This window comes from Plectropomus leopardus, chromosome 4 (genome assembly GCF_026936395.1).
Source record: "Plectropomus leopardus strain MGB_pleo_1.0 chromosome 4, ASM2693639v1, whole genome shotgun sequence".
NCBI lineage: Eukaryota > Metazoa > Chordata > Actinopteri > Perciformes > Serranidae > Plectropomus > Plectropomus leopardus.
This window is the reverse complement of record NC_142179.1, coordinates 21,673,592-21,694,120: the sequence shown is the minus strand read 5'-3', so window position 1 is coordinate 21,694,120 and position 20,529 is coordinate 21,673,592. Positions and strand designations below refer to the sequence as shown.

Genomic DNA, 20,529 nt, shown 5'->3' with positions numbered 1-20,529 from the left:
AAACAATGTTGGAAGCAATGAAAAAAACTAACAACAAATAGTCCAGGTTATGGCCCCAATAAGGGTAAAGTGAGTGAAACTATGCAGTGCATGGCATCTTTTTTGTTACAAACAAAGACAAAATATTGGGCCCTCCAGGTGTCTATCAGGTCTCATACAGCACACAGCTCCTCCATTAATCATAGTTTGACTTCTTTTATTTAATACAAAGCCCTAAATTGTCTTTATACCTTGTGCACTCCAGTTAATTGGCAAAGAAAGAAAGTATGAGGGTAAAAAAAACAGCTCTATGATGTTTTCCAGCTGTGTGGCCTTCTGCCAAAACAAGTCTTCAAGGCGCAAAACAGATTTTTTAAAACACACAAAATACACACACATAGAAGGAACAGTTTGCTTCACTGAGCTGGATACAAATTCACAAATACTTGCCTTTGTTGAACATGAAAATTCCCTTTTATAACTACACTGAATGATTTATTGTCTTTTACAGACTTGACATAAAGTAATGGTTTAAATTATGGCTTCAAGTTGTTTTCAGAGATCATTCCCACGACATACACAAAGAAATATACATCCGCATTTTATGTAATACAATATATCCAAACAAAGGAAAACATGAATGGGAGCCAGTGTACTGTTTCCAGAAGAACTGGAAAGACCTCTGGTGGTACAGAAGAGAGGCGACATGTAAAGTGTATTTAACTGTGTGAGTGTCCTGCCAGGGGTTGTGATTTAGAGGTTTTGCAGCTTGATATTTACAAAAGCAGCAAAGCAAAAATAATTTCTTAAATGTGATGCTGCTTGGTAGAACAGGATGAGGAGGAACAGATTCCTCTGATTTTTGTTATTTTTAGTGCTTGCTGTTTTTGGTTTGCTGCAAGATGATCTGTTGTGAAGACAATGGCCCTGAGTTTTTCAGCTTACTTGTGCAGCTTCATCTAAAGGACTTCATGGCTCCAAGGACAACAGCACGTAGCATCTGCTGCACATTGTTTGCATCATCTTTAGTATTGTGTCATAAATACAAATATGCTTTCTCTTTGTTTTACTATTGTGTTTTTAAATTTTTTTTAATTAATTTGATCAAGGTGTGTATGGTGAACACTACAGAAGAAAGTGACTATTTATGTTTAATATTAATAGTATTAATTATTATTATTGATAAAAAATATATATTTTTTTGTGTGTGTGTGTGTGTGTGTAGGGGAGTTTTTAATTAGTATTGCCTCTTTCTACTCTTTTTCAGACATTAAATACTGTTTACTGAATGTTTGCTTTGCTACTTACATATTATTTCTATCTATATTTTTATCATGCATGTTCAAAACAAAATTTTATCTAATGTCTTTGTATGTCAATAAAAATACAAAATAAAATCCAATATCTTCAGAAAACAACTTTTATTTATATATTATTCACATGTAGAGCAACACAGTTTCAAAAGCATCTGCAGCATTTCATCCCAGTGCAAAAACAAAGACCATCTGATTGGGTTTACTGCACATGTGGTACAATCCTCTCGCCCCATCACTGATTCAGCAACTTCTACCGAACCTGGTGCCTGAATGACATCAGCCATTCTTGTCTCTTAAAGCTTATTGCAACTGACTTCACATGAAAGTTAGAATTCATCTGATTCCTGGCAGCTGTAAAAAGTGTCAGTTTTTCATAATAAAATGGTATGAGCCACAATTAGGGATTAGGGGATATTATGAAATGCAATATTCTTGACGTGTTATCTGACTGGATGAAACATGTGGCAATACTGTTGACAAACTCTAGGCGGATCTAAACTGAAATGACGTTTTTAAAAATCCAATACACTGTAAGCTACTTCTTCAAAGTCTAACAAACTCATTACAACTTGATCTTTTCTCCCAAGAAACCACGCCTTCAATATAATTGGTGTCTCTTGGTTTTTTTTAAACGGTTTTGATCAGAATCACTGTAATCAAGAGTGCGTCATCAACAGAGGGTTTGGCACAATGTAAACACAAGTAGCAAGATGACAACTTGCATCTGTTAGCTGTGAGCTTTTGTTCTGTTACTGAAGATATTTTTTTTTAATCCAAAGATCAGCATGGACCTGCTATTAATATGACCACTGCACTTTTTTTCCCAGTGATTTCTCCTTTTTTGTTTTGGTTCCAGCTTGGAACCAACTTTTCAGGTTCTGAACAAATTTCTATGTTGTGGAAATGCTCTGAAATTAGGTGTGGGAACCAGAGCGGAGCACGCTCCACATTGGTGAAAAAGGGGTAAAAGAGGACCTAACACTTACTGGGCTTTCCTCTGTCTCTTATATCTCACTTCTCCTGGCAGCTACTGCGACAAACCAGCAGGAGTCATTAGCAAAACAAGAAACAAATGACACTTTTACAGGTCCCCACACGTGGCAGAGAGGAGATAAATGTTGAAAGTTTTTACATATATATGAGACAAAGTGGCTTCAGAGGAATGATGACCAAGAACAGCAATGCATATCTCATGAGGATGTTTTGAGGCAATAAAAATGACAAAATCTACTGTATTTACTCAATTATCCTGAATGTCACAACAGTGATGGAGTGGATAAGTAAGGAGTACCACATTAAATAAAGCTTAGGCTGAGTATACAATTGTATTTAAATAAAATCTTGTAACAAAAGATGGGAAACATTTTCAGACACACTCAATAAATAGCTTGGTTACTCCTAACTCTCAGGAGCAACATGACCAATTGACATTGGAGTAACTTTAAAACCTTCTGTATTTTGATTTGGCTGACAAACAGTGCACTGGACAGATTAGTCGTGCCCAATATAAATGTTCTTCTTACACTTTGTATCTTCAATATGCACATTAGCCCTTAAAACACAAACATTCATCTGCAAATGAACCTCCCTGGAGGGGTCTCGATCAAGAAATACAGTAAAAGTATTTGACCAAGACTCTTGATCAATTCTATGTATACATTTCATCTTTACACTCTATATACACAACACAAAGCAAATCCTAAAATGTTAAAAGTCAAGATGTGTGAAACAGTACATCCAAACTCGCAGGGGGGAATTGCTGTAGCATATTTACAATATAATTACAAGTTTACAAGCACACTGAGTTAAAGAGTGTTTACAGTGACTGCACTGCAGGCAAAAAACCTAAAATCAATCTTGGTGATCGGAGCTAAACTGGGCTTATGACTGGTGGAGAAAGAAAGAAATATTTGGCTCCACTGTGCACTGCCTGCTCTAACCTAAGACACATTGGTTGATTTAAACCTGCGCTGCTGTGCAGTACGCCATCTACTGTACACAGTGGGAAGGTTTCTCAGTACATTCAATTGATGCCAACAAAAGTTTGGTATTTTAAGCAATCCATCAATCAACCAACCCATCTTCTAGCCAAATCATGACTAATATAATAAATGCTTCAGGTTGCATGAGTAATTAGAGTTTCATGACACACAGTTAGTTTAATTCTAAGAATAGTTCCTTCTGAAGTACCAGCAATTTTAAATCCCTGACAGCTGCATCAACATATATCCGACGTTTGGAGAGAAAGTCCAGGACAGACTGACGGTACGTACATACACAGTAACGTTGACATTCATCATTCTTGCTCTTTTTGGAGTGGCCGTTAGACAGCTCATACAGTCAAGTGCCCGAGATCAGGCCGAGTGAAAGGAGTGTGGATGAAGAATGATTGTCTGCTCAGGCATGAGGTTTAGATGAGAGCTGCAGAAGAGAGGTTTGGTCGACAGCATAAAGTGTGAGGAGTGTGTGTTTGCATCCGACTACTTCCTGTCAGACACACATCAGAGCCACCCTGAGCTTGCAAATACAACTCACAGGACCAATCCAGAGGATCTAACACCTTGTCCACCCAGGTAGAGCACAACTGCTGGCTTTGATGAGTACTCTGGCCTGGATAAAGGGAGTTAAGAGACAACGTCCTATAATAGTGCAAACGCTGCTGTTGTCTTGACGACACGCCCCTGTTGCCTGTCAGTGGGGCGGAGACTGAATGGAGCGTCTGTATTAAAGCCATTTCTGGAGCATGGGCAGGTTCTCGTTCATCCAGCGCCGGTTAAGCCTAATAGTTTCCAAGGCTTCCTGCACGCTTCTCATCTGAGAGCCACGCTCCTTCAGACTGGAGAAGAAGCCCTGAACCTGCACAACACACACACACACACACACACAGTAAATATCTCTCCACAAACAATCTCACGACCCCCAAATATGCTGACGCATAAATGTATTCTATTGAAAAAAAAGTAGAACTATCATTGCCTTTTTGAAAGCGTCTGCCAATATGTCAAGTTGCACGTCACATCTATGTCTATCCACACTCATGGTAGCCATGACAGTAGACGATGTTTCGAATGTGGATGTTGCTGCAAAGAAGCTACAAATTCTAAAAGGTGGATGCTTTCCGCACATCTTCAACCCGACAGCACAAAAGATCTATACAGTCAGGACACCCAAGGTGTTTTAACATTGTTTCTGCAGAACAGTATATCACTGTGAAGCTGAGCTTTGACCTTTTGGATATAAAATATCATCACTTCATCATTTTACCCTGTTTAGACATTTGAAATTCTGTATAATTTGTGTATGAATTCTTGAATCACAGCCAAAAACATGGTTCGTGGGGTCACAGTGACCTTTGGCTGCTGAAATAATTTCATACTTGAGAGCATTTCCTAAAATTTGGCTCAGATGTCCATTTGGACTCAAGGCATTCTTGAGATATTGCGTTCACAAGAATGGGATGGAAGGACAGACACACAACCCGCAAACATAATCCCTTTTCATTAAAACCCACCTGATTGAGGTGTGCCTGTGTGGAGAACTGAGAGGTGACGGACTTGATGATTGTCTGGATGGCAAAGGAGCCAACAGGAAACCTACAGCCGAAAAAAACACAAAACACTGATGTTGCTTCGTTTTTTCATTTTCATGTGTAATAATTCTAAAATTTAAACTCAGCAATAACTTTTATGAAGCTGACAGGAACCACTTACTTCTCTATGAGGCAGTCCCAGTTCTCTTGTATGAAATCCCAGGCAAACAAGTAACCGGCAAAGCCTTTACACACAGTGCTGATGACCAACGGCAATTCCTGCGTCTGAATGAGATCCCCCTTCAGACCTGCCTTTAGAATCCTAAAAGGAGCGTAATAAAGAGTTCAAATGTTGCTCAGTGCATAAACAACACAGACACTATATTCACTTCCATACAGCATGAGAATAAATTGCTTATCAAGCCATCCCAATTTAATTTGATTCGATTCAGCTTTATTGTCATTTCACTATACGTTTGTGTGCACAGCAGAATGAGACAGCGTTTCTCAAGGATCTCAGGTGCAAGATACAAAAAGTAAATATCAACAGTAAACACTAAAAACATCCATGTTATCAATGAAAATAAACATAAAAAACAAGCACAGTCCTTAAAACAATATGGAAAAAATATAATAGTTGTAAAGGGCCCAGTACAGGTATATATACTGTGTATGGTTTTTTTTTTTAATCTTTTTTTGGTTTCAGGACAAACACAATAACATGAAAGACTCAAATACCAATGTAGAGTTAAAACAACCAAGATGAGTGAAACTATTCGAACTTAATACTTAACAGTAGTAACACATTTTATGTATCATACGATACAGCATGTGAAATTTAAACAAATATGAAATATTGAAGTAGGGAGAAATTTTTACCATAAAGGCTAAATTCTGGTGCAAACACACACACACACGCACACGCACACACACACACACACACGCACACACACACAGACACATACACACAACCTCAAACACAAACACAAACACTTACCAGGCTATACTGCGTGCGTCCTGCGTGGATGCTAGGCCCTGTAGCATTTTTCGCTTCTCAGCATCATAGGTGGCATGTTGATACATGGTGAACAAAGTCTCCCAATCCTCATCTGATTGAGCAGCCACAGTGAATACAACTTGCTGCAGATCGCCTGGGATCCTAAAGAAAATGTATAAAAATATAAAGCTATTTTAGGAAAAAAGTACACAAAAATTCAGTTTACTGCCTACGACTCTAATGTCAGATCAATTCTATCAAGTCACATTCCACGTCCCTACGAAACATGATTTCTGCCTCTATAAAGATGTTTGCGCTGCTCCTCTCACCCTGCTGTAGCTGTTAATGTGACCCAGAAAAGAAACACAAAAATAAATTGTGAGCCATACGTACCGAAAGGTCCCATTGGACTCGACATACTGTTTGAACAGAGCTTTGGCTCGCTGAGTGCAGTTGTTCTCATTCAGACTACAGGCCGTCTCCAGCAGGGCGGAGCGCAGCTCCTGTTTAGACACACTCTCCTCCTCTTTCCATGTTTGATTTTCAATCAGAGAGCCAAACTGACTCCGAATATAAACCTGTCATATTTGAGGAAAAAACATGGATACATTAGTGCACAGAAACACTACACTCAGTTAAACAGTTCCCAAATTTTATGATTTTTTGACAGACTTGTGATTTCAGCTTGAATCCTAAATGTCCTGACACAACAAAAACTAACAACTAGGGCTTTATGGGCATTACTGGGCATTATTTTGATATTATAAGATATTTTGATATTAAACTAGATATTGTCTTAGATTTTAAATGATGTGAAATCCTAAGTGTTGTCTTCCCTGGTTTTAAAGACTGATTTATAATTAAGTGTAATTTTCTGAACCTGTCAAACTGTTCTAGATGTGATGTTATTTACCTTTACACACTTAGTCATTATATCCACATTATTGATGACTATTTATCAGAAATCTAATTGTGTAAATATTTTTTGAAGTCAGCCCTACAATATCATCATAATACTGATACTGAAAGATTCAATTTTCTCCGTATCGTCGTGCCCTACCAGCAACTAAAACTCACCAATATCTTAACTTCTTAAATAAAGCCAGTCCTTACATGAAAATGTTTAAAGTTTCTCATTAATGAGACAGTTACACTGAAGAATATGTGTAATTTCAAGAGGATTTATTGAGGGCTGAAAAATATTAGTACGCATGTTGTGCTGCTGGGCTATTCATTTAAGCAGGTTTGTGTACTTTGGGAGCTTAAAATTTAAGGATTTTTGAGTGAAGTTCAAGAACTAAAAAGTGGTATATTTTGGTGTAAAACATGATGTTATTATTATCCAGGCTTAATATTTATTACTTTAACGTCACTGCCTTTATGTTACAGTTAAACACCTAAATATAACTCCTCATCAAAAGCATACTGACAAATTTCAACAATACAGATTAAATACTTTATACTCCACACACTGATTTTAAACACTTGTTTTCTTACAAACTTTTGAGGATTTTCAAGAATTAAGATATTGTGTGTATATCTTTATTCACAAAATGTGCTGTCATTAAATGTCTTAACTGTAATAAGTGTGTTAATGTGTGTGTGTGTGTGTGTGTGTGTGTGTGTGTGTGTGTGTGTGTGTGTGTGTGTGTGTGTGTGTGTGTGCGCATGTGCGCGTACCTTCATGCGGGCCACAAGAAGGTGCTCTTGTCTTTTGTCGAGCAGTTGGTAGATAACATTGAGCTGTAACAAGGCCTCTGTCACAGGAGAAGTCTCAGTTTCATTGGACATGTACTTCAACAGGTTGAGGACTTGTTGAAAGGACACACGTCCCAGTCTTTTAAAAATGTTCAGATAGTTAAGGAGAGAAAAGAAAGGCAGAGAATGAAAGCTGTTAAAAAATCAAACACAGGGCTTGAGAACTACTCCTCTACTTCAGGTTCTACTGTTACTGAATGCAACTATTTATGTTGTTGGCTGTACCTGGAGAGAGCAAAGATGTTGTGTATGAGCGAGGCACGGTCCTCATGTGAGAGAACATTGACATTGCTGGACAAAGCATCTGTAAGAGCAGCCCAGCCCTCGTCTCCGTAGTGGACAATGTAGAAACCCGTGTTTCTGTAGTTCAACTTCAGCCACTTCACACTTTCTGGAAGCTTAAGAGTCCCTGAAAACAGACACAAAAAGTCACCATCTGACACTGTACTCGAGATTTGAGACTCTTGACTTGATGTTTTCAGTAAAATTTTGTATTTTACCTGACTTGCTCTTCAAAGTGAACATTTGTCTGCACTCAGGGGCCAAACTACAGGTGTCATTTACGTACATCACTGGAATATTCCACAAGCTAAAGAGAGTACAAATTATAGGTGGGGTTATGATTTATTTCTATTATTTCTGTTTGTGTGTGTGTGTGTGTGTGTGTGTGTGTGTGTGTGTGTGTGTGTGTGTGTGTGTGTGTGTGTGTGTGTGTGTGTATGTGCGCGTGTGTGAGATTGAGAATGTCACCCACCTGGAAGTATGCGTGGCATTGTCAGTCGTGAGCAAGAAGTGCTCCTGCGTGAGGGTCACCTGATCTCCCTTGCGGCTTACAGTGACCAATGGGAAGCCTTTCTGTGATGTCCATGAGCTCATCATCTCTGACACATTCAGGTGCTGCGAAGAGACTTCGACCTGAGGACATTTAGAAAAATCTGTTCAGTCCAGTTTCATGTCAATTTTTTTTTCTGAAATGAAGTATATGAAGGTAATTTCAGCAGTGGTCTGAAACTTTGCAGGTTTATTCTGAAGATTTGAATTCCTGTAGACCAAACCCAAAGTGGATATAACAGAAGAAATATCAATGGATTATTTGGTTTTTAAGCCTTTATGATAAAAACTATCTACTGTCTGTACCTACAGACTCTGTGCTTCCCTACAAAGGGGAGTGAGCAAAAAGATCAACTCTCTTATAGGATCAATAAATTATAACATGATAAACTATTATTACAAGTCATTTACTGCGTTTTATGGAGCTCCTGACACGGTTCTCTATGATCACCTATCGTAAAGACAGAGCGCAATGTATCACACTCTGAATGCCACACCCACCAGAGAGGAAAACAACTGGCACTACGATATGCAACTTATGGATGAAATGCAAATAAAATGGCTGAAGCTAGCTAAAATATTAGATTTCAGCGTGTCAAAGGATTTTTGGCATCCTATGTCTCCCAGAGAGGGAAAGGTATGTTGATAAACTCAAGACTGTTGGCTTATCTCATTGTCCTTTCCCCTTAAACTTGGTAAACATCCACAACACTCGCTGTATAAAAAGAACATAAAACATCCTGAGAGACAGTTCTCACCCTGGACATCTACTGTTTGCACCTACACCCTCTGGGAGGTGTTACAGAACAATAAAAACACACAACCACACTAAGAAGCACTTTTTACTGTAGTGCTGTTGTGTGAATCAATCACACACAATCATGTATCACTGATTGAGAGCCACGTCACCCTACCACACTGCCCCCCTTCATACTGCATTATTTATTATTATTGTACCTATCTATTTTCAAATTATTCATTTATTTATGTATATTGTGCACCACAGGGAGTTTGCAATTTTGTTGTATGTTTGTTCATCAGTGATAACAGAGTTCTTCTTCTCCTTATCTTGGTTATCTTGGAGAAATGATCCCACTGAGTGGCCAAGAGTGAAACACTTTGCTGTCAAATCTTGATTGAATCACCCTGTATTATCATCATTTAACTTAACAAAGATCAAAACAAGGCCATGCAGAGCTTAGTTAACTTTAACCTCTACAGTTTTTCTTGGCCAAACTAGCAAATGCCTGCTGCACATGTAGTCATGGTGAGTGTCAGGATTCAACAGTTTACCCCTTTAGTCCTGCTGATGCCTAACAACCTGTATCCACTTTTGTTTTCTTAAAGGCTCAGTTTTCCGATTCGGCAGCTTATAAAAACTTAGATCTGAGTTCTCCTGTTGGTGGTGCATCCCACCGCAGCTTTTAGGCATTTTCATAGTGTTTACTGGCATACAGAAATAACAAGAAGGCACCTTCACACAATATAAAGTCTTTAGTCTGCTGTTGTGAACAGGATTACATTGCATGCTGTCTCTCTGTGATGCGATAAAAGTAATGAAATGCATTTAATGTCAGGGAGAGTATATTTTAGCCACATGGCTGGCTGACAATTTACACAGGGAAGGTACACATTGAATGTAGCCAAAGTGATTAGTATCTTATCTCTCTACTGTGCTGTCAATAGTACCCAAAAGAGGCACACACCTGTGTAAGGCTGTTCCAGAGGTCATCAGTGTCCGTGTTTGATCCACTGAACTGTTTTAGGTACTGAATGATACCCTTTCTGAACTGTTGTTCCTCTGGTAGGGAGGCGTTCAGCATCAAGAGAATTGAAGCACCCTGGAAGACAGACGCACATGCACAGCATTGTGTTAAGATAAAAGAGCACCATCAACAGTTATAACTTATGGCGTGTTTCAACCAGCAGGTCGAACTGCTGTCCTAACCATGACAAGTTTTTCATAAATTAGTAAACTAGAACCGTAAAATGAAAAGATGTTTTGTAGCCTCTTGCAATAGCTGTAGGCTGAGAAAATAATTCAATTTACTGGGCTGACTGCAGGCAAATTTCACGGTGGGATGTTTACTTGTAATGTTACTTAATGCATGAGAAGACGACGTGACTTCATCAACACATCTTCAATTTCAACATAGGAACTTTGACCACTGCATCTGTTTTTATTCCCTTTAATAATGAGTGGATCTTCAAGTGTTTAAAAATTGTGACCAAATTATGTGAACTGCATATATTCTAATCATCACCTGGAGGAAAAAAATGTGTCAGAACTTCATTCAGTTTGCACAGGCAGCACTAAACACCCGCTCTTGCCTGCACTACAATGACCTCACAACAATGCCGCCCGCATGTAAGAGCACTATCTGCGGTGAAAAGGCTATACATATCTAGGGTTTAGGTACCTGCTTGGTGTTAATTTTGGTTCCTTAGGTACTATAGTAAAAGCTTTTTAAGGACACGCAGCTTAAGTGTGAGGCCCAGTAGAGGAATTTCTCTCAGAGATGAAAGTTCCCTGAATTAATTACCATTGCATGTATTTATCTAGGTATATATCATTTAAAAAATTGTACCTTCTCATAGGAGACAGAGTCAAACATCTCTTCCACCTGTTCCGGCTTATTGACCTCAGTCGACACAGCGTGGGAGGAGTTTAGTGCATCTTTGTCCAGTGCTCTGAAGCGTACTGCCAGGAACAAATTACCCTGAAAACAAACACAGGATTTACAGACTTGAGGCACACAGCTTCATCTGCTTCGAGATATGTGAGGCAGATGTGTGAACTTACAATGTCCAGCTTGGGCAACACTGTCTGCAGGGACATGTACTGCATGTAAGTGGCAAAGCCTTCGTTGAGCCACAGGTCATTCCACCAGCTCATTGTTACCAAGTTCCCAAACCACTGCAACACAAGATCAGAGACAGATTAGGTCATCACTGTAGCATATTCACTTAATCTGCTGCTTTTTCAAACACACAGGCAAACTACCTGATGAGCGAGCTCATGTGCTACGACAGAGGCAACGGCTTGTTTTTCCAGAGGTGAGGACTGTTTGCCCACCAGCAGGCTGGTTTCCCTGAAAGTGATGAGTCCCCAGTTCTCCATGGCTCCTGCCAGGAAGTCTGGGATGGCCACCAAGTCTGAGAAAAGAGAAAGGGTGTATATTAAGGTGCGTAAAGAGGGGAGAAAAGAGATCAGTTGGAGAGGGAAATAATGTGCAAGTGCCTGTGTATACTCACCTAGTTTGTTGAGGGGGTAGTTAATATCAAAGAAGTGATTGTAGAACTCCAGCAGTTTGGAGGCTGTGTCCAACGCATAGTCAGTGTGCTCCCTCTTCTCTGGCACAGAGTACACAGACACCTAAAACACACAGATACAGACCGTTTATCAGCAAAAACACAACCTCTACGAATACCAAACAAAAAAAAACTTTAGACCTACCAGAGTTTCTGAGACATTTCTGCTGATTGGGGTGAAATTAGCGACAATGAAAGCCACCAGATACGTGCTCATGTTGACACTGGTCTTTTCAAACTCATCCTGCACGAGGCCATTGGAAAGTGGTGTGCTTTTAGCCTGAAACACAAAGTGTCAAGACAAGATTAGTACCAACTAATATATACAGCTCTGCAAGCACCCCAAAAAATGAGGGTCTATTAAGTTTAATTGTGCCCTCGCTAAGAGCTTACGAGTCCCAGTGGGAACAAGAATGACACAAGACTTCCTCAAGACAAGTGACATAAAATACAGAGTGAGTGAAATTACATTGCATTGTACTTTTAATTTTATCCATCTTTGTTACACGCTTGCCATTATTAGTGCATTTACATGCATTTATTAGTGTTAGCTGCAGTTGACAATGTGCTGGGGAGAAAAGAGTGAAGGCTGTGCAAACTGACAAAGACAATCTATTTTAGGTCATAAACCCAACATTTTGCTGGTGAACTAGTGTTGTCTCGATACTGGAATTTAATAGAACTTTGGCACAAAACCTTGAAAAATATCAACATCACAGAGAAAAAAAAATTCTTTTAGTAAAAGATGAATATAACATGGCTATAACAGGACATATGCGACTTTTCTTTTCTTGGTCAGTAGCAGAAAACAGCAGAATGACTGCGGTAACATTAACAATAAGAGAGTTGAGAGAAAGCGCAGCAGATACCGATGGATCAATACTACAGAAAATGAGACCTGAAACCGTTTCAAACATTCAGAATCAATATGTATTGATTCATCAATATTTTTGAAGGTGCTATGGTGAACATCCCAGATTCTATGTCATTCATTATAGTGCCATTCTAATGCTAATAAAACTCACGTTGTAAAGATACAATATTTTACAGATTCTTTGGAATACAATATTTGCTGATAACACAAAGTCTCCAATTATACGATTTTGATTTGATTCAATTCAGTAGCCCACAATCGATATGAGACAATATCAATGATAATCCTCATCATTTTGTCTCGGCTGCTTGCCACGATTTACCTGGCACTAGGCCACTAGCACTGTTTGAATGTTTAGGGGGGTGCTTGGACAGAAAAGGTGACACAGATGTGTCATGGGAACTTCAAAAATAAAGTTGTATTTTAAAGATGGTGATTCACATTGATGTTTTCACTTTATATTGATGGTACTGGATCCTTTATCATTGAATAGATATATCGATCCAGATCAACATATTGTTACACCCTACTAGTAACCACAGGCATCACACTATGTCTGCAAATTAACATATATATAACAATTAAGCTAACCCCGTAATGCTGAGAACAGAAACTAATAAACTAAATTAATATTAGTCAAAAATTATTTGATGTTGATGTAAAGTTTTGGTATTTTCAGAAAGATTCTAAAGTCATTTAGCACATTATGTGGAGTGTTTTAACACGTCTTGCCATACTTTAAAAACATTAACCAGGATTAAATTCATGTTACAGTACCTGAGGCATGTTGGAAAGAGTCATGTAGTCTGGTTTTCTGTTGATTTTAATCAAGAAGGTGGCTTTGAAAGCCGGCTCATCAAAGCAAGGAAAGGCCTTCCTTGCTGACAGTGGCTCAAACTGGGTTGCAGCTAAGACCCTGGTGAGGGAGATGAGTATGATCATGCTGAAATAACAATTTCCACACATTTTCATGAACAAAATTTTAAAACATTTCCAAGACTTTTCAGGGACCCATAATAAAAAAAAAAGTTTTTCTTGCCCCACTTGTTCTGCATTTTTGAAACATATCAGAACCAAACACTATTAAAACATAATTTCAACTAGCTGGCATACATGAGGGGAAAGACAGAATGCAGGGGGGAAATGTACGTGATGATAAACCAAATGTCATGCCTCAAAGCACATTAGAGCTACGTTATTGACAGAAAATAAATCTGCCAGCACGTTACATTATTTAGAAAGTTATTCACAGAAGATTTCTGTAACAGTTTTATTACACACAACAAAATTCTGTAACTTTTCCAGCATTTTAATGATTTTTACTAATTCTACGACCCTTTCCAGGCCTAGAAAAATATGATTGGGAAATTCCATAATTTTTATAGGTTTTCCTTTACTGTTGGAACTCTGTGTAAAATCAATAAGACAGCCTCCAATTTCAGTTTGTAATTGACATTTTTAAAGCATTGCTTAGTTTGTCTGATCATGAGTTGTGCCAAAGGTCACAGGCTTAGCTGTGACAGACATTCGATCCTGTCAGTACAGGTTTTTTATTAAGTCCTTATTCTGCAGCACATCTTTTAGTTCTGGTGAAGTACTTACAGCACAACCATTCAGTCAAGTGTACCTTTTGACTCCGTCTTTATCCGTGTATGAGCTGTTGTAGAAACCATCATAGGTATGTGAGAGGTTGGCAGAGTAATCCAGGGTCAAAACACAATACTGGCCTGCCTTCAGCTCCTCAGGGAACTGCACAGCTATCTGCTGTCTGGGTTTGTACTCCAGTACAGTTACATCGCTGTCCTTCCCATCACCCAGCTGGAGGAGAGGAAGAATTTAGTTAAGAGCCAGCAGACAACATAAGAAAAGCAAAAAGTTCGAATCAATTATTATGTGAAAGCACAAATGAAATCTTTGTTTAAAGTTATGAACATTTAGTCTGGCAGTCTTTGGACATCACAGAATGAGAACTTAATGATATATTACACGGTCATTATTACACACAGTCATCCACACACAAACCCTTTTCAATCCAACCTTGAAGGTAGCTTTGGTGATGTTGAGATTAGCACTGTGCAGCACGATGATCTTGGTGTTGTGACGTGCAAACATGCTGATGATAGTGCGGCCGGTGAAGGTCATCTTGTCGAGGTCAGGGTTCAGGGTGAGGTCATAGCTTAGAGGGTGTATACTGCGAGGCAGCCGCAGCTGTGCCCATGGAAATGGTTTGCCATTTGTGGAGAGAGGGTAGACTGGCTCCAGGGGAGAGGTCGTGTTGGTCTTGGGACAACCCGTCTGCAGAGGGATGGAGCGTTGGGGTCAGCCAGGAAAAGTAAAAAGGGAAATAATCTGACATAGTTATGACCACCAATCATGTTTTGATATATACACATGGTCACAAAAGCTACCTAAACAAAAGTCTCTTACCCTGGTAAAGGTGCATCCAGGTAAGAAGTACAGTACCATGGTCATAGAGACCACTATCACCAGAAATAACACGCACACAACCATGGTGCGAGCTGAGGGCCGTGAACATGACCTGAAACCAGAAGAGTTTAACATTACTTACTCTGACTGTGTGATATTTGAAAACACCTTATGATATTCATTCTGGGAACTCAATTACAGTACAACAAGGCAGGGCAGTACTATTATATTAAACAATTATTTTTGTCTAATACTGTGATGGCATTTCATGCTTACATTTGTTGCTCTGAAACTAACACTAGAAGGTTTCCTGAATGGTAACATTATTACAGATGTTTTGATCTTCTCATATTTATACCTTTAAATTAAACTTTGGCATCTTACTTAACATAGATTTGCTTCTCTACTCTGCAGCTGTAATCACAATGTTTCCCACAGGACAGGAAGAATTTATCTGAAAAATCTAAGTGCAACCTAAACCACCACCACTTGTTTTATGATTCTATGTTACTCTTTGTCAAACATGAGGTCATGCTTAAAGGTGATTTTTATTAAACCCACAGAGATTACCCATGCTGCTGTGCTTGATGGTATGAGTTTATCATGTCCATCTTATAGATACTGGCTCAGTGGGGGCTTTAACATCTCAAAAGGCATTACATTAAGTATTGTTATATGAAAATAAATCAAAGCAGAACCACTGGTTCTTTTATTCTGAAGCACTGGGCTCATGTTTTTGCTGTAAACTTGAAGCAACAATAATATGTTAGCAGACAGTGGAAAGCTTAACTGTTTCAGCAGCGCAGTTAAATGTGAGGATTTATTCACTGTGAGCCAGAAACAAACTTGCAGCTCTCCACTTTATACAATTACAAGATTTTCTAGTGATACTGGGGCTCTGTGGTCACAAATTACAACTAAATGGTCCCTGTCTGGAGCCCTGCAGATACAAAAACACATGCCTCGCTTGTCACACTTGCCCAGCAGAGAGTGGTCGGGGGGTCTGGAAGGGTTAGGGTTTGCATGTGATATATCATGTTCAAATCTTTTTTTTCTTTTAAAAATTACGTGACAAATTATACGCAATGTTCGTAATATAGTCATTTTAAACATAACACACGGAAAAAGTTGCGATGCATCAAGTATTATTGATATATTGCCCACTTCTAGTATATCACTGGGCGCTTTGCATTTAACAAGCAATTACATGCCACGCAGTTTTGAGACAAATATGCAGCAACTTGGCATACCTCGATTTTTTATGCCATAATACCGCACAGCATCCCAAATGATGACCTTTTCAGTGCATTACCTGGGTGGAGCCTGTCTGGTGTAAGGGGAAGAGTTGGATCTGTGAGCAGAGCTACGGTTCATGAAGGACATGCCAAGCAGACGGGCTGAAGATTCACAGTCCTCCTCATCCTCGTCCATGTCATTCTCTCCAAGGCCTCGCACAAGCAGCCGTGAGCTACGAGGCTCATACACCACCTCATCTGGGTCAAGAGCAGGAAACGTCTGCAGAGAGCAAGTACAGTACACTCTGTTATTCTGCAGCTGAGCAGTGCTGTGTATCCCACATAATGTTAGTAACTAGATTGCCTTCCCAGGTAAATTAATTAGCACAGGGTAAGATGTTGTATGTGGAGGCTGTGAGGAGAGCGAGGGCAGAGACAGGAATAATGGGGGAAAAAATGACAGAAAGGGTCTGTCAACAAAGGGCACAGACGACAGGTAAATCATAATGAGTGGTAGGGTCTTTTTTTTAAAATAAGGATCACAGTCAATACAGAAATAAACATCTGAGCAATAAGAGATGCAAAGGGAGATTCAATTTAGCAGAAGGTTGTTGGGGGTCAGACAGTGAGGGAGGAGAGAAGTAATGGGGGCTGGGGGATGGACTTAAGGTTCTATAAGACTTTGCTCTTGAGGCTTTATGATACAGTAAATGGGTCTCTTTAGCTCTGAAGAAAAGGATACAGCATTGTAGTCATGCTAACATAAAGTTCCTTTGTATTCTTACAATTCTGACCATAGATATCAGTAGGTGCTGCAAACAGATCTAAAAAAACATGACCTGAGCAAAGATGTACTGAACTGAAAGTGTGCAAATGAGCATCACTGGCTACCCACAAGTGTCAACTGCCATTGAATTAACTGATCTTATTTATATTGCCCCCAATCGGTCCAAGATATAAGATTACAGATGAAAGCACTTGTTCAGAGTGGTGCAAATATGCATGCTGATTTATGCTAAGTATTGAGCAAGGCCAGTCCTCAAGATGAAGGCGCGCATAACATGCACAGCATAAGACGACATACTGGAAATGCAGCTGAGTCTTTGGCCAAATCCACAACATCAGGCTCCTCTTCAAACATGCTGTTCTCAATCATGTTCCTGGGCAGGTTAGCTCTCTCTGCAACACAGGGAGGAAGAGAAATCAGATAGAGGATTCAAAAAAAGAGGAAATGAGAGAGGTAACACAGAGAGGGGAAACAGAACCTACATGCTTATATACTGAAATGAACACACACACAAACAACCCTGTATGTTTAATAAATGTACTGTGATATTTGGAGTTTCAGAGTTTTCCCCGGGAGAGTTGTGGCAACAAGCCATTTTTTAACACAAAGGCTTGTCATTGGTGTAATCTCATATGCAGGCAACATGAAACCTTGAATGACAAAGCTCTGTCTGAGTTTCTTCAGTTTCCTGTTGGTAAACCTACAACAGCATTTCCTTCCTGGTACTATGATCTATACAGAAAGGGTTCATCAGTCTGCTGAGATAGATACTCTAAAGCACTGGTACAACAAAATTTGCTCAAACAGAAATCGCTGCATTTCTTTCACATTACATTCATTCAACTGGAAAAATTAATAAGTCAACTGATTGTGTGCCCTAAATAAATATTCATCATCTGGCCATGTCACATACTACTGCAGTTTACCAAAAATTGCTTTCGCACAAAGTAACTTGCATCTTCAGCACCGTGACAAGAGCTATGCCTTGTCTTACAAAAATCCACGTGATTTTGTGGCAGGCAGATTCTCGCCTCAATAATTCTCAGTAATTCTTGAAACAATTAGAGGCATGTTCAACTTCCTAATTTAATAATAACGAAAGTAGTAAAACACTAAGCAATGCAAGTTTCCCATTTTGCCTCACGTTCCATTCATGCTTTTACAAGCTTAAGACAATACATTTTCAGTCTCAGTTGGTGATGGACTAGACTGGAAAGCACAGAAAGCAAACACTTACTGAATACGCAGTATTCATACAGAAACAATGGCAACAAACAAAGGTGAGCGCCTCAGCTTCACAAAAGGAAGACAAGAGTCCTGAAATGCATGAAGTAAATTTAGCTCCTTGTCTGTCCTTTACAGTGCTTCTGATAACAACACTGTACGGGCTGCCACTATGTCCCTGTGTGGACACTGCTGTGGTATGAATGCCTATTTATAGGTTAGGAGCTAAGTAGTAGGTAATGTCTAATGTGCAGAGGAGGATATGATAAATATAAGACCCAGACAAAACACATTAAACTCTATTAATACTGATGACTGTCCTATCTGCACTTAATAGTTGTTGTTCTGTTCAATTCAGTTCAATTTTATTTATAAAGCCCATTATCACAAAACACAGCTTGCCTCAGAGGGCTTTACTGCACACGAAATCCCTCTGCCCTAAAACCCTCACATCGTCTACGGTGAAAGTTATTTCAAATCAGCAAAAACACTCAGATGAGAGAAGCAGTTGATGTGATGTTAACATCCAGACTACAATTAGAAAACAGGCTGGACAAATGTGAGCAACCAACAAATCCTGCACTTTCATCAGGCTGTTTCAGTCTATGCAAATAAAGCAGCAGAGCATGTCCGTCTGCAGATTGCACTCTTCCTGTTTAATCAAAACATCTATCAACACAACCTTAGAGTCATAGAAATATAGTTATGTTCCTGAAGTGGCAGGTGTGTCCACTAATTCAGCCCAGGTAAGAACTGGCAGCAGATACACCACATTGATGTGAAGTACTAAGTCTCAATACTGTTATTATTTGCCTAAAAACATAAAGGAAGGAGGTTTCTGCTTCATTATTATCTGATCAGAAGATGATAGTGAAATGTGACTTTGGGCCTTTCCTGTGAAAGGAGAAAAAACAGAAGTGCAACTGCTGTGATTTGGTGATTGATTCTTCCAAGCTGATACCAACCTCTAATAAAAAAACATCTCCTGAGGTAAATGTAGTGTGTGCACTGGTCTTTTTGTTTGTTTTAATAAAGCCATGGACACCCTGGGACTATAGTAGAGGTTATAAAGTAGCTGGTTGCCCGGGCTGAGCTGTGCATGACTTATCAGCTTTTCACACTAAGACAAAACAGAGCTATTATCAAACCAACAGGCAAAGTGGGCAAACACTGCTGCTGTGTTTAGAAAGACAAGTGGCATACTATGCTTACGTCAAGACAGCCTTGTTTAATCTGTTGAAAAGCTGTTATTAGCTTTGAGCAGATGAAATAAAACCATACACGATAAACAGCAAGGTTCCCAGTCAGCACCTCCTGCGCACAGTCATGAGCAGTAAAATGTTATCATGCCACTGCAGGACTGTCAACACTTAGCTTCTGAGAATCCCTCAACTGTTACAAAGAAACCAGTCACTCAGAAAATATAAAGCTTTGGCTTGTCTAAAGTCAAACCCACCCCTCTAAACATGTGTCCTCGGGTGAATGTCACTCCTAGTGAGCTTTCAGCTAATAGTTACTAGCTGGCCTGCTGCTGTTAGCTTGCTGTTACTGTAAACACCATCTCCTTTCCTTACCTGTGCTGTTACTGTCAAACGGATCCATGGTGGGATATCTCAAACAGCTCCTCGCGTCCAAAACAAGGAAACGCGTTCACAGCAGCTCGACAGACGTGGTGTTTTTCTAGCTGGCGACGACCCACCGCAGGCTATCAGACGCTCACAACAAACTGCAGCCTCTCCTCACGGTTGTAACGTTAGCTACGTAGTAGCTAGCTTGGGACTAGCCAACTTCTGACAATTCCAACTGACGGAAAGACATTCAGTTAGCTAACGTTAGCTGATTTCCACAACTTTATCGCCCATAGCTGTCTGGTACACTAAAATGTGAATGCTGTGGGGTTGTTTGAAAACTCGAACTTTACGCTAAAATCGTGTAAATTCTTATGAAATCAAGTCTTACTCTCTGCATGCTCGCCAAACTAAACCAACGGACAAATGACACTTTGCTTCCTACCCGACCAGTTGTTGACAACCTCCCATCAACCTACAATGCTGACATCCTATTGGATGTCACAGTCAGGGGGCAGGGCCAGGATGTATGACGCGCAGACCAACACACACGCGCACACACACACACACACACATACACACACACACACACACACACACACACGGATAATATTTTTGACTATACTTGTGAGTACACTGTATGTCTTTACAATTTGACGTGCAAGTTAATCCTTTGAAACCTGAACAAATTG

The 20,529-nt window shown here is 39.5% G+C and overlaps 1 protein-coding gene across 2 annotated transcripts; it reads right to left on the bottom strand.

Moving 5' to 3' along the window:
- Window positions 1-1,381: 1,381 nt before the first annotated feature.
- On the bottom strand, window positions 1,382-20,284 carry lnpep (leucyl/cystinyl aminopeptidase). Of its 2 annotated transcripts, XM_042487871.2 has the most exons (22): window positions 19,844-20,283; window positions 17,343-17,437; window positions 16,336-16,538; window positions 15,024-15,135; window positions 14,634-14,891; window positions 14,224-14,414; window positions 13,374-13,512; window positions 11,868-12,002; window positions 11,666-11,786; window positions 11,415-11,566; window positions 11,214-11,327; window positions 10,999-11,130; window positions 10,117-10,251; window positions 8,334-8,494; window positions 8,080-8,168; window positions 7,805-7,988; window positions 7,502-7,658; window positions 6,215-6,399; window positions 5,822-5,983; window positions 5,006-5,146; window positions 4,807-4,888; window positions 1,382-4,151 (listed from the first exon to the last, which is right to left on the bottom strand). In XM_042487871.2, exons 1-22 carry the CDS (start codon window positions 19,869-19,871, stop codon window positions 4,020-4,022), a joined length of 3,108 nt encoding a protein of 1,035 aa, XP_042343805.2. In that variant the 5' UTR covers window positions 19,872-20,283; the 3' UTR covers window positions 1,382-4,019. The 2 variants fall into 2 exon arrangements, with proteins under 2 accessions (XP_042343805.2, XP_042343804.2); XM_042487870.2 differs by having other exon boundaries at window positions 11,415-11,786; window positions 19,844-20,284.
- Window positions 20,285-20,529: the final 245 nt, after the last annotated feature.

Coding starts and splice junctions, on each gene's coding strand:
- lnpep (XM_042487870.2), bottom strand. CDS start 19,871: ATGGATCCGTTTGACAGTAACAGCACAG. Junction 14,892..15,023: donor CTGGATGCACCTTTACCAGG/GTAAGAGACTTT, acceptor ATCCCTCTGCAG/ACGGGTTGTCCCAAGACCAA. Junction 12,003..13,373: donor CTCTTTCCAACATGCCTCAG/GTACTGTAACAT, acceptor TTTGTGTTTCAG/GCTAAAAGCACACCACTTTC.